This window comes from Anas acuta, chromosome 1 (genome assembly GCF_963932015.1).
Source record: "Anas acuta chromosome 1, bAnaAcu1.1, whole genome shotgun sequence".
Classification (NCBI taxonomy): Eukaryota; Metazoa; Chordata; class Aves; order Anseriformes; family Anatidae; genus Anas; species Anas acuta.
Genome location: NC_088979.1, coordinates 181,294,000 through 181,308,236, shown reverse-complemented (window position 1 = coordinate 181,308,236; position 14,237 = coordinate 181,294,000). Strand labels below are relative to the sequence as shown.

At 36.6% G+C, this 14,237-nt stretch overlaps 1 protein-coding gene across 1 annotated transcript in view; it reads left to right on the top strand.

Moving 5' to 3' along the window:
* The window catches only part of CADPS2 (calcium dependent secretion activator 2), a 310,672-nt gene that overhangs the window by 253,127 nt on the left and 43,308 nt on the right, over window positions 1–14,237 (top strand). Inside the window, 3 exon segments of the mRNA XM_068669603.1 lie at window positions 6,077–6,218; window positions 6,362–6,481; window positions 13,453–13,608. Of these exon segments, the coding sequence (XP_068525704.1) occupies window positions 6,077–6,218; window positions 6,362–6,481; window positions 13,453–13,608 (418 nt within the window).

Here is a 14,237-nt window from a genome sequence, read left to right as displayed (position 1 = left end):
ATAATAGAGCCCACAGTGACTGGCAAAGTCACCTCTCATTATCAAAAAACTCATTAGGAAATGAAGAGGTGGAAGTCCCACTGGGTTATTCTCACTCTCTAGCTATATCAGAGATTACTTTTCAGATTTCTTTCAAATGAAGAACTGTTAGGTCACCATATTGCATATTAGGTTAATCTTCAGTGAAATTTGGAGGACTGACACCTGCGTGTTATTCTATCTCAAGAGCTTTAAATGAGCTCAAAGTCTTCAATGCAGGAGTCAGTTTTCATGTAAACCTGACATGAGCAAACTCCAAATGATAAAGAAACAATCTAACGTTTACAGCATTAAAGCAAACTTTCATGTGTGATTATATAACTATGTCACTAAAATATAATTTTTGCAAGAATGAAAATGCATAGTCTTTAAATAAAGATCAAATAAATCAAATGTGTTATTTTATGTAGAATACAGAACATCATACATGATTAAAGCCAAATACTTCAAAGCCAGTATTCATTTTACAATAAGAAGAAACTACATTTTCCAATACAGTATGTAACTGGTCATGAAGTAAAAGGAGGAGGAAGTCCTGACTGAAGCTTTCTTCACATTTCCATGATGGAGGTCTCCGTTTTGAGTCACTTTAAGTTTTTCCATTTTTTCTGACCTTCTTCCACAAAAAATAAGAGTTCAGAGTTATCAGTGATTATTTTTCCATTGTTTTAAGTCTAACCAAAGTACTACTTCAAAAAAAAAAAAATGAGGGAGCTGTACGATCTTCCTATCTTATAAAATATTTCAGCTTTTCTGACAACTAACAAAAAGTTAACAAACTGGCATGTACTATGGAGGTAGGTAATAGATTGTAGATAACTGTTGTGAATTTTCAAAATCTAGAGGTTTGAAAAAAATAGTGTAGTTGCTTTCATAATTCATATTTTAAAAGTTTGTATTGTTCATACACAATTGTGCCTGACAGTATAAAGCTTTGCAAATTGTAAGAGATAACAGTGCCCAATATCTCTCTATGATAGCAATTATATTTGTAGAAGAAAGATATGGTTTTCCCAGGACTGTATTGTATTTTCTGTAATGAAGACTTTACTTTTTCTCCACTGAGCCTATAAATTACGTTATGAAAGGGACTACTTTAGAAGGCTATTTACTTTCTGTGATTATTTAATTATTCAGATTAATCTTTTTTTTTTTTTCAGTGCTTCAAGAAAGACAGATGTCAATTCCTCTTGTTTTAAGATGGTGTTAGAGAGATCTTTTACTGGCATGTGCATAATTCCATGAAGTGTTTCTATTTTTAGCTTACTTTAGAGGTTTATTAATTTGTATATCTCAATATTCTACTCCTTCCCAAGTTTTTTTTTCCATTCTTATGTCACTGAACTTTAGCTGTGTCATATGCTGACATGATACACTGTGCTATGTGCTGTTGCTCAGCATTATCACATTAGTGTTTCGTGATAAGCATTGGCACAAATCAGTCAAAACCAGAAGTATTATGAAGTCAGTTCATAACCTTTGTTTTCCATCAAATGTCACTCAGCAAAATACATGTGTACCTGTTCTAACACAACCATGGCACACCTGTCTGATAAAGCTGACTTAGGAAAAAAATATCTTGAGAGTTAGCCTCTTGGAACACATTGCCATTATCATGACTACTGATTGAAAACGGGAATTATCTGATAGGTTTTTTTTTTTCCAGTGTTGCTGTTGATAGTAGCATAGTGGCAAATAGTACCAAAACTAGCACCATCTTGCTTCTTTGTTACAGGCTTTGCACCACTTTTATACTAGAAATTACGTATATCATCATAGCCCCTGTATTAAACTACAGGATAGACATAGAGAACAATTAGGATTCAAGATAATCAAGGCAAACTTCATATCCACAGAGATACCTTTCATCAAAGCTTACATGTTGCATTAATTGTAGTGGGACTCTTTTGTCAGATCAGGGATTTAGGATTTTTGCTCAGTCCTGTTAGGAGCTTCCTTGAAATCAAAAAATAAAAAATAAAAAAATAAAAATCCAATAAGCTGTTTGTGTCTCTTTGTCTTGTAAAGATGAAATTCTTTGCAGTTTTATTGCAGAAGTTCTGAGAGAAAAATTTTACTCCTTAAATAAATTTACAGCTTGCCTCTACATAGTGTCTCTTTAAAATGGCAAAATACATATCAATTAGTGTATAAGCTGAGACATATGCAGTTTTTGCCAGAATTTAAGTAACTGGTTAACAAAGCTGTATGGAGGCAGAATAAACTATAAACAAGAAATACATAGAAATCTCATCTTTCTTCTTTCAGGGTACTGGATGACTTTCAACTGCTACAAATAGAACATGGAGCTCCAAGGAAACCTCTTTCTTGAAATTTACTATTTTTAACTTGGATTTTAAAATGTGCCAGGAAATCCAAGTGTTGCCTTCCCAAGAATCCTATAGAGAGCAGGATGATTATAGACTGTCTGCCAAAGTGCTAATTTTGCCACTAGTAACGAGGCTTGTGATAACCTGTGCCATTCTTCCCTTCCCTTGATTCTGCAGAAGCTCTTGAGGACAGTTTACTAAGCTGACTCAAGGGTAACTCCCAGGCTTTGCCTAAAATGAAAACAAGCAAAAAGCTTCTGAGGTACATAAGAAAAGTAGATTCTTTTCCTGCAGTTGCAGGAGAAACCTCATTCCAGTGCTGCACTATTATGCTATACTTTTCACCTCTGGTATTCTCATGTCATGTTTTAATATATTTCAACCACATAATAAATAAAGGTTGAATAATATAACATTGTACTGTATTTCAAGAATTTATTTATGTGGGATGTTTCTGTTCCTGCAATACATTTTCCATTGATACTGTGTACATGTTACCTTGCCCTGGCATAGGCTTTCATTTTGTTGTTGTTTGTATGAATATGAGATGGCTCATATGAAGAGCATGTGGGGCATCTATATTGACAAGACAATGGAGAATTAAGCTACATAGCTTTGAAGACAAGTGGTAGTTGAGGGATTTGAAGTGTGGCATTTCCTCAAGGATCTCTTGTTTCCCATCTGCTTTGATGCACAGGTGGTACCTTTTGGTAAGATCAATTCTAATCATAGGGTAGAGTGCCATGAGTCTGATGATGATACTCGGCTCTGTCACTTACCCCAGCACTCTGAGGATTTTTCCCTGCCCTGCAGTAATCCTTGACAAAGATCTCCAGATGGGTAAATTGGATCTGCCATGTCCTCAACCCTGGGAAAACAGAATGCTCACAGAGTTGTTGATCCACGACAGTGCTTATGTGTGTGTGCCCACAGAGGGATCTACTTGGAGGCACAGTCGGAGGAGAAGGCTTGGCATCAGTTTAGATAGTTTCATTTCCCTGCAAAGATTGATGTCAGGATGTTAGGAAAATGATTCAGCTTTCTAAGTTGAACAGCTTTTATTGCCTGTGACTTCTTTAAATTTCATTCTGACTTCTGAATAACAAGAGCTGCCCTCCTGCCCATGAGGCTCTATTACTGTAATTCCCTGAGTAGGTCTGGTAGCAGAGCATTTCAGCGGTGTGTTCAGAAAACAGTAAACTACAGGCTCATCCCTTCAAGTAGCTGTGATTGCCTGATTAATGCCAGCGCTGAACTGATTCGCTATAAAGCAGCAATATTGACTTAATTGACACAGTTGTATTCTTCTTGTTGTTTTTAAGCTCAAAGTAGCCTTGAAAAATCAGCCTTATACATAGCTTGCTACCAGCCACCTTTTGTTTCTCAAAGGCAGTGCTCATCCACTGTTTACTGTGAACCACGCAGCATGTGGGCAGGCTTCCAGGTCTTTCTGCTAATATCCAAATTCTTCTAGGTTGTTGTTATTGTTGGTCACAGATGCTGCAATTTTAAGATATATAAATATAATAAAATAAAAATAACACTGTTTGGAATGACTGATACACAATTAAGTAAGCCAGAACTAGCTAGTTAGCAAGTAGTTCTATGAGCAGTGTAAATAATGGAGCATGTTTGTAATGGACCCATAGGTGCTCTCCAGGGTGGATTCTCAGGTGTTTAATAAGAGACAAACTTATGCCACTGCCTTTTTCTCAGTGGAAACTCTAATAATCTCTGTCTGCTACCTAGCTGCCTGTTTTCATGAAACTTCATATTCTGGAGATCTCCACCCCCATGCCTAATATGGTTGAAATTAGCTAAAAATATTGAAATTCTTAGCAAGAGAGAGGCAGGTGGCCAAATGCAGAGGGAGTTTATCTTACCAATCTTCTCCCTTTAGGTGAAAATTGATTCATACATAATTTCCCATCACTGCAAGGATATTTTAAAGAAAATAGTTCTTGGCTTCATTTTTTAAAATCATTTTAAACACATACACACAAAAAATAGTGTCCAGACATGCTGAACGTTGACATTGTGTTTCTTTGCAGTGCAGGTAGCAATGGGGAACTGAAACTTGATGGCATGTTTTCTCCATAGTTTCCATCTCTCTCAGATTTAGACCGTGGTGAACATCATTCATAAATGGAAGATAAAGGAGTTTCTGGAAGTAGCAGAAATTATTTTTATATGTTATACATGGAGTTGTACTAGTGGTAGAACAAGAAGGTTTTATAGATTCCTGAGATGAATCTGAGATCCCTGGTTATGAGCCCCATGATCTAGCCTTTTAATTCATAGGAAGTGGAGGAAGCCTTCTCAAAATGCAGTTGAGGTACCTGTCCATGCCAAGTGAGAAGTCTGGCAGTAGGAATAAGTGGGAGGAGAAACACAGAAGCCATAAAGGAAAGATACAAATGCCTTCCCTAGAGACGGTACCTGCTCACTGAGCTGAAGAAAAAGCTGAAGAAAGGCACACAATACTTTAAAACAGCAGAATAAGGGTGGGAGAAAATAAGGGCTGCCAATACCATGAAAATGTCTCCCTGTGTCTCAGCTTTCCTACATGACACATGGGAATATCCTTATGGGTCCTAATAATAGGATTCAAGGGTGAACACAGACATTCAAAACATGAAACTGATATACTCCCTTGGTGCAGTAGGACATACATAGACGCAATGAGGGTAAGGCATTTAAAGAGCATTTTAAGGGCTATCAGGATGAGCAGTGGTGATGGCAAATTTATTTTTAGGTTTTTAGGTGTTTTTTTTTTAGGTCTTCAGTTTACATTGTGCATACAGTTTTTCATGCAGTAAATCCTGGCTGTGAAGCAGGTAATATTCTACTTCTTGTAGTTGCTTTACTTCTCTTGAGAAAGGCTTCATGCTTATGCCCCACCAGCCATCTCTGTTTCTTTCAAAAAGCAAGAGAAAACCTCTCACTGTTTTATACCATCAGCTTCCCTAAGCATTTTAAGCAACCTGTTTGCAGCATTTCTTTTAAATAGTTGGTGGGCTTTAAATGGTGGGCTCTGGCATGCTGAACAGGCATACTGAAACACGTTGCATATAGGTATGGGCAGTGATTCAGGACTTCGCTGGTTCCTGAGGGCACAGAGGAGATGGGTAAACTGTTCTTAATCCCCCAAACACTCTTACATGTATGTCACATACTGCCTTTTTCCTGTAAGCTCTCTGAAGGAAAGGCTGTATATCTTTATATTTTTGCACATAGCACATTGAAGCTGGAATGGTTTATTGTAACCTCTGTTATCCTTGACATAAGGAGAATAAAAATAATTGAATTATATTCAAATACTTTTTTTTTTTTTATTTTCTCTTGGTTCTGTCTTGTCTAAGTATAGAACAAAATTTCTAAGGCTTATATTTAGTGAAGTGTATTTTAAAAAGATGAAAAAGTGTTCTGGCTCGACAAAACAGTTAGGTATGTACCTGATTTTCATAACAGTGACATTGAAAAATGTGCTGCAGAATCTTCATGAAGAACTTCATTTTTTATTTTATTTTATTTATTTATTTATTTATTTATGAACAGTGCTTCCTACACAAGCTGTGTGACACTATATGTACTTGTTCTTAAAATGCTTTTATGTTCTAAAACATTTTAAGAGATACTCTTTCCTATAGGAAAATAAATTATGGGAATGCCTGATGGTTTTGTTTGTGTTTTGTTTCTTTTTAAAGCATTTTTGTGCAATGGAAAGTTTCACAAGCACTTGCAAGAAATTTTTGTTCCCATGGTCATCCGCTACATTGATCTCATGGAATCATCAATTGCCCAGTCCATTCACAGAGGTCTTGAACAAGAATCGTGGCAACCTGTCAAGTAAGTGTTTTTTACAAGATTTGTACAAAGCTCATGCTTTGTACAAATTAGAGTTTTCTCTCTAATCAGGTGCTCTCCCGCATTGTCCTCTAAATATTCTTTTTTTTTTTTATGGTATTCCTACATTGTTTATTTCTTCACAGGAGCATCAGCAACAGTCTTCCTAATGTAGCTCTTCCAAAAGTTCCAAGTTTGCCTCTTAATCTTCCACAAATGCCTAGCTTTACTACACCAACCTGGATGACTTCTATGTATGACTCCACGTGTGTATTCTTCAATAACCTTCTGACTGTATGTCAGCTCTGCATGGCCTTGCTAGTGTTCTGTGCAGCTGTATTTGGATTGCATGGTGTTTATGATACCTTAGTTGGAAATTATTGTTTCTTGGGAGTGAGCCAAGCATGGAATGCTAGTGAGTTGTGCTTTCTAGTGTATTAAAATGTAGCAGTTTTAAACTTGATAACTTAGAAAATCAACTTGGCAAAGGTCTGTCGTAGTATGAATGGTGTTTTATACCCTAAGCAACATAACTACTCTTACTGATTAATAAGCAGTTTGGAACTTTTTGAATACTTTATTTTAGATCATAAAATGAGGCAACCTGTCATATTTTTGCTTGGGTTTGGTTAACTCATTGTACGTATAAATTGGTTCTGAAAACATTTATAAAATAAATATCCATACTACAGGGAAATAGTAAAAGTTAATCAGTACCCAGAACAGAAGTGTATCTATTTCTTTGTCTATTTCAAATATATATATGTATTTTATTTTTTTCCCGACACTCGTGTTCTTTTCTTTAGTGAAAGGGAGGGGGAGAGAGATAGCAGACATGCCATGCCCTGTTCTGCAGGAGTGCTTCCATAGTTACAGGCCAGAATTCTCTGTGTGTGGACACATTCATCTATATTTGAGGAAAGCTCAAGAAGAACATTGTTTTAGCTCAAGTTGTATTATAATATGAATGTGAATGACTTCAACAAACATATATTTAACACACAAAGCCTGATAATATAATTTCAGACTAACTATTGTTTTCTCAAGTTTTGTGACAGAGAAGCACTCAGATCCATTACTGTGAGAGTTGATAGTTTGTGCTCTGCCAGATGTCTGGCAATTGTCTGTTGAGTATTATGATTGTTTTTCTGCTGCTAATTCCTCTAAAAGTTTACCAAAAAAACCCTTTTAATCCTTCTCTTTGGTGGCTTATGCAAGTCATTTCAGTTTTGAGTACAAACTATTTGTTCTTCTGCTACTCCGTCTAACTGACCTTTGTCTAGTTATTCCTGCCCTTTCAGGGGTTACTTGTTTTTTTTTTGTTTTGTTTGTTTTGTTTTGTTTTTGTTTTTGTTTTGTTTTGTTTTTGTTTTTGTTTTGTTTTGTTGGTTGTTTTTTGTTTGTTTTTGTTTTGTTTTGTTTTGTTTTTTAAGAATAGCTTTCAGAGTTGTTACAACTCTAGATGTGGCCTTCTTACAGTCTGTATTTTAGCAGCCCCAGTAATTAATAAGTATGTAATAATAATAATAATAATAATAATTAATAAATATTAAGTATGGATTCTGGTTGGAGGATTATACTGGTAGATCTCTTCTAAATGAAGGCTTTGGTGTAGCAATAAATACCTAGACAATATTGTGAAAATCTGAGTACCATGAAACTCAGCCATTGGCACCTCCCCATGTACATATTTTAGAATTAAGGTATGTGGTGTATATGGGAAAGTATGAATAACATCATAAACTAACTGGTGAGGTTTTGAAAGCATCAGTGAGCACTGAGGTTCATGTGAGGTTTATCTGCAGCTTCTCAGGAGAAGTGGGGACGAGTGCTGTTCCAGCTGTGGGGTCTGCACATGGCCTCCGAAAGGCTGTCATCCCCTTTCAGTTGCCCCTTGCAGCATGCCAGAAAAAAAAGGTCTGCCAAGGCATTGGCTCTATTGTAAGCAACTCTTCACCTTCTTTTTCCCCAAAAGTAGAGCCTCGAAGTTCTATTTTAGGAATGAGGTGTACATTTACTTTCAAAATTTTAGGTAGTATTAAGTTACCTTTGTAATACTGTGGAATTCAGGTAGTATTTTAAGAATCAGCATACCTGCATTTGACTGAAAAGCCAGGTAACTTGGCAATCTATTTTATTTGAATCAAAAAACAAAACCAGTTTGACTGAAAGCATTGTAAGCCAGCTCTTCCTCTCAAACTAATGAGTTTATTCTTTCCTGCTGGTTACAGCATCTCAGCTTCCAGCATTGGAAGTGTTTTGTGGTTGTTTTTTTTTTTTTTCATTATTACATTAAAGAACAGAGTTGTGTTTATTGCCCTGCTGCTTCCACCCCAGTCTTTTCAGGAAAAACAGAGGTCCCTCTTCTAGTTAAATTCTCCATTGGGAAGTAACCAAAGTTCCTGTTCTCTAACCCCTGTTTCCTGTGAGCTTTCCCTTTCATTATGAGGAACACCCACCTTAAAAGGACTAGGGTGGCGTATTGTACAGAGTCAGTGGAAGCACATGAATTCATGAGCTGTGGATCTCCTCTGTCAGTAGTTGCAGGTGGCTCCAACTGACACCCCCAAGTCCTTCTCTCCCCGTCCACTGTGCTCCCTCCTCCAGGCCTCATGGCTGAAACTTTGGCAAGATGACTAAGTATGTCACTATGTTGTGCTGGGCTTCTCTATTTTTGGAAGTAATGATTTTAGCCAGTTAATCAGTATTAAATTGAATTACGCAATGAAGAATTACAGGCAAGAAAACTGAGACAAAAAAGTCTGCAAGTAAACTGAGTTATTTTTAAATGTTTGCTAAGTCTCGTGTCTATTGCAGTTGTAGTAGGAAGAGTTTTCATATTCTCCAAGCTTTATTAATATGTACATGATTATGAGTTTGTATTCATAGGAGCTCTTAAGTCCAGAGTCTCGAGTCTGTTCATATTCAACAGAGCTGATAACATGCCTACCTAAGAAATTTTGCTGAATAGAAAGACATGAAAATATATTGTTAGGCATTTCTTTGCATGTCTTATTGATAAATGTTACAATATTTTCCTCTGTATCACTTAAAAATTGCTCAAATCCTTTTGAACATTACTAGAGAATATTGTTTATCACTTTTAGTTAACTTTTTTTTTTCCTTAATCATATGTTTTGCAGCAGAAAATATATACTACTTATAACAGCTCTTAAGATCATTACTTCATTTCCAGTTGTTTTAGCTTAATGTTTTATTATTGGACATTAGAAAGAGATGAAAAGAGGAACGTGTTCTGTGTAGTAGTCTGTTTCTCTTGATTGGTCTCTGGAGAGGATAACTCACAGGACACCTTGGCTAGACGTACAGCGCACTGTGAATTGCTGTTGCATTTGGCTAAAGATAATCTCCTAAAAGTTTGAATATTCTGTAAAAGCTTTTAATTAGACAGAATGAGGCATTTCTAATTATTCATTAATTCAAATACATTACTTTAAATTACATTTCTGTTCCTTTTTTTTTTTTTTTTTAATTTCTCTACCTCTTCTGGACCAGGCTTTTAAATTAGATTTGAGGGTGATTGTAGTTCTTTACATTTAATTTGTTTATTATTATTATTTTCAAAGCAGGCATGGCATAGATTCACTGACCAAAAATATTGTAGGTATGGATCTGAGATTGTCTGTTGTTATCGTATGCCACCATAGAACATTGGGTTCAGTGAATCTCAAGGCTGGAGAAACATAGGATAAGATATGTGCTTGCAGTAGGACACTTCTGTCTTCTCTACTGACCAGAGCAGGCAAAACCAAAGGAAATGTTCTTCCTGCTATGGCCTAGCTATACTGAGTGGCAGAGGGAGCAGTCGCAATGCTCTGACTGTCACACACAAGGACATGGTCTGAATATGAGCTCTCTTGCTGGACCTGTCTGTGTGTTTGTGCATGCTGAATAAGTCATGGGGGCACATTTCAGCACTGTTTTGGGGAGTTACATCTGTAGTGCCACAATTGTTCCTGGCATAGTGCTTACCTGTGGGAAAGTGGAAGGTGGCAATCGTTTGTGTTTTTAAGGATGGGTAGTTAAAAATATAGCCTTAAGTAAGACTGACAGAGTAGTGAAACTTAGCTGAGATGGTCCCTTCCTGTGGAATATGGAGTTTTGAATTCAAGGCAAGTATGGCAAGCTCTTAATGAGCATTCTGGTAGATGAATGAATGCTACAGGCCATATTTAATTTCTTCCAAAATAGTTTCATTTAAGAAGAAAGAAGAATTAAGAAGAATGTTTTGTTTACTTAAGCCTGAATTTGCCTCAGTCTTGAACTAAGCAGAAGGAACTGAGAGGTAGCTGACCCTAATGTATTTGAGGGACCACACACAAGCTGTTACTTGCTGTGGCAAAGCTCTACTCCAGTCTTTCCCCTCACCTACTGATGAAAAGTAGAGAGTTGGTGCAATTGCCATTGATTCTGTAATTACTGGAAATCCTTTTCTGTTGAAGGTATTCTCAGTTGACTTTCTGAGCCTTGAGTATACATATTCATGGGAGGTAGTAGAGCTGGAGCCCACAAACAGGGCTCATAAAGAATGTAGAACTGGTGCCGTGTTTTGTAACACTCCCCACAAAACACAAACGGGTTATAATTCAGCAATAAACTTAAAAATAAACAATTGCAGTAATTCATAAAATTACCATAATTGAGGCATGTGTTGACAATTAATATTATTTGCAACACTTTTACACAATAAGGCCCAGGAAAAAAAAACAAATATCTTGAAGTCCAACTAAAGCAAGTATCTGGTACAAGCAGAAGAAACAAGTTGTTTGAAACCACTGTTCTCGGCAGCAGCAAGCAAACAAATTGGATATTTGTGCCTAGATGTGTGAACTAGGAAAGAATAGTTTCTGTTGTAGCACTTCATTTTCCTCCCCCATCTGATTAGTATAATACAGTAGTCAAATTCAAAAGTCATTGGAAGATGCTGAATAAAAATTGAAGAATGGAACATCAGAATCCTATGAGAAGAGAATGAATGAATTAGCGGTTCTGACAGAATGAATTAGTGTTTCATGAACCTGTGTCTATTACCACATTTATTATAATTTGAAACTTTACTTGGTAGTATAATGAAACCAAATTAAGTGGCTACCAGGGAGTGAATGTGCATAAGAATACATTGATGTTATTGAGAGCACATGAGTCCTCCTGAGTCTTAAAGAATTTCATTTGGAATTCCATTAGGATAAAAAAAAAAGAAATTATGGAGGGATAAAAAAATGGTAAAACTGTATGATCTGTTGATGAAAAAGAGTAGTTCTGTTTCTTGAGGAAGTATGTTTTGTTTTCTAGAAAATGTGCTCTTATCAACCGTAATATGGACTGGCATTGCCCCCAGTTCTGTCACTAAAAAGTTCATCTTCTTTTACCCCATCTGTCTCAAAAATTGACTCCATCATTTTCAAATCAAATATTGCACATATTATAACATCTACAGCTTTACTCATTGACAGTGTACAAAGCAGATATAATGAAATCTTCAATATTTGATGTCATGTAACTTAATAAATGGTCCAACAGAATTGTAGACTTTTTGAGGAGTTTTGGTGGTTTGTTATTGATATTTCTTAATTAAACAGTGTGGTGTATAAAAGCACTCCCCACTCAGCTCTAACCTTAACAGGTAACATCCCTGATTACAATTTGTAATCTTAGCTGTCTCCTGGGCCTTTTTCCTGTTTCTGCTGCTTTCTTTCAGGAGGACAGTACAATGTAAAATTAGCAATTACTGTTAAAAATAAGTGGGGAATGTGTATACATGGTGATATGTGAGACCTGTATGAAACTGTGGAATATCCTCCTGTGTGTAGTGAAGACATCAAAACATGCAACATTTAAGTCAGTTGCTTGGGCCTAACCTTTTCCTTAGGCAGGTGTCCGTGCACCCAGCTTCTCCCTGGCTCCCCACTCCTCCTGGCCTGGCTGTCCTTTGTGGCGCTGAGACAGCACAGCAGAAGACATCGATGGCTCTGAAGTAGTGGTAGCATGAAGACGGAGGGGAAAAGGGATGGCTGCATGGATCTGGAAGATGGTGGGGTGCTGTAGGACCAAAGCAGTGCTCCTGCTGCATCCGTGCCACCTCTCCTAAGCCTTGAGTGTGTGCAGTGCTTCAGGCCTTGCTTCACATTACTACTTGCTGTCACGGCTTGCCTAGTGTGGCCTGGTGTTAGTGCTGCTGAGATGTTAGAGGTCTTTTCTGCTTTTCATTTTGTTTGCTTATTTTTTAACCTGACTCTCCCCAGTCCTCAACACACTCAGCACTCACTGTCTCCTTCCATATGAGCTGCGGTCACTTACGCTTTGGCAATTGTGTTCTTTTGCCATGAGGTAGAAGAAAGAAAATTACAGTTGTGATACATTTAAGCTATTTGAATGTGAATTAAGACTGCCAGGCACTTTTTGTTGTTTGTGTCACTAACATCCTGGAATGCTGTTCTATGTAGTATTGTGGCTCCCTGAGCAATAAGCCAGGCTTTGCAATACAAGACATCATGAGAATATTAGTTAATTCACATTGACAGTGGAAGTGTAACCATACTTACTGCTAAGATTTGTCTTAAAATGTAGCACTTGGTTCAGGGCAGAAGAAGAACTTGAAAACATGGATGATCTGAGGTGATACAGAGCTGTATTAATCCCCCATTTTGTTTTTGCACAAATTTCTTTAAATGGTTCCTGTTCTCTTTTTTTTTCTGAGATCTGATGTTATTCACTCTGCTTAAATTAATGAGTATTTATCAAGGGACTGTTTGTCTGGGTATTTTTTCTATGATATAACTACTAGTGTCCTCATTTCTTTGGTAGTTTTATTTACCTGAGTTATGAAAGGAAGAAAATGTATGCAAAATCTTAACCATTTTAAAAGGTCCTAACAAATTAATATTTGTTTATCCTTTATTTTTCCAGTCTTGCTCTGAAATTTGAGCTACATCATTTCTCCATGTTCCCCATCATCCCACCTAGCCTCCCTTAACCTGCCATATTTCTCATCTTAAAGTTGAAATTATTTTAAATTTCCCATTACAATTTTCACATCCTCAGAATAAGAGCATTCTGATGAGCATTCTGATGTATGATGAGATACAGTGAAATGAAGGAGGAAGAGGGGGTGGTGATAAGGAAATCTTGTGCTAGATAATTTTGCAACAAATAGGATAGACACCCATACATTTATCTTCTGTCTCTTGGGGATTTTGTTTTGTTTTGTTTCTTATAGAAATGGCTCAGCTACATCAGAAGATCTTTTTTGGAAACTGGATGCTCTACAGATGTTTGTTTTTGATCTTCACTGGCCAGAACCAGAATTTGCCCACCACTTAGAACAGAGACTTAAACTCATGGCCACTGACATGATAGAAGCCTGCGTTAAAAGGTACAGTTGAAATGACCAATTGAAAATGGGGAGAGATTTGAAAATTAACGTAGGAACAATTATACTGGTGCACAGATGTGAATCAGTATAAGAATCCTGTTTCCTGCAATGATCAGCAGCAGATGTATAGGGAAAGGTCATAGGAATCAGGGCAAGTGAAAGGGATCATGACATCTATTTCCCAGCACATGAGAACCAGCAATTTGACAAAATCTGCAAAATAGCAAGGAGAATTTCTACATATGTGAGCGGTCCCTTGGAAGTCAATGACACATCTTGTTTCCATTCCATATTTTTGGCAAATGCTAACACATTTTAGAATTCTACTGATAAAAAAAATATACATTTCAATTCTCCATTATGATGTTAGTCTTTACTTTCTGTTAATGATATTAGTTCATTTATCATTTTAGAGTACTAAGAAAGTTACTCTAAGAAAGATATTGCAAACTAAAGAGGATACAGCATTTCATATAAGAAAGGAAGAGCATCTATGAACCATCCAACTAAAACTGTTTTATATCACTAAGTGTCTGGAAATTCCACAGAAAACATTATGTTGTTTTTTGTTTTGTTTTGTTTTGTTTTGTTTTGTTTGTTTTCTTAACCTGCATGTTATAATTATGGGC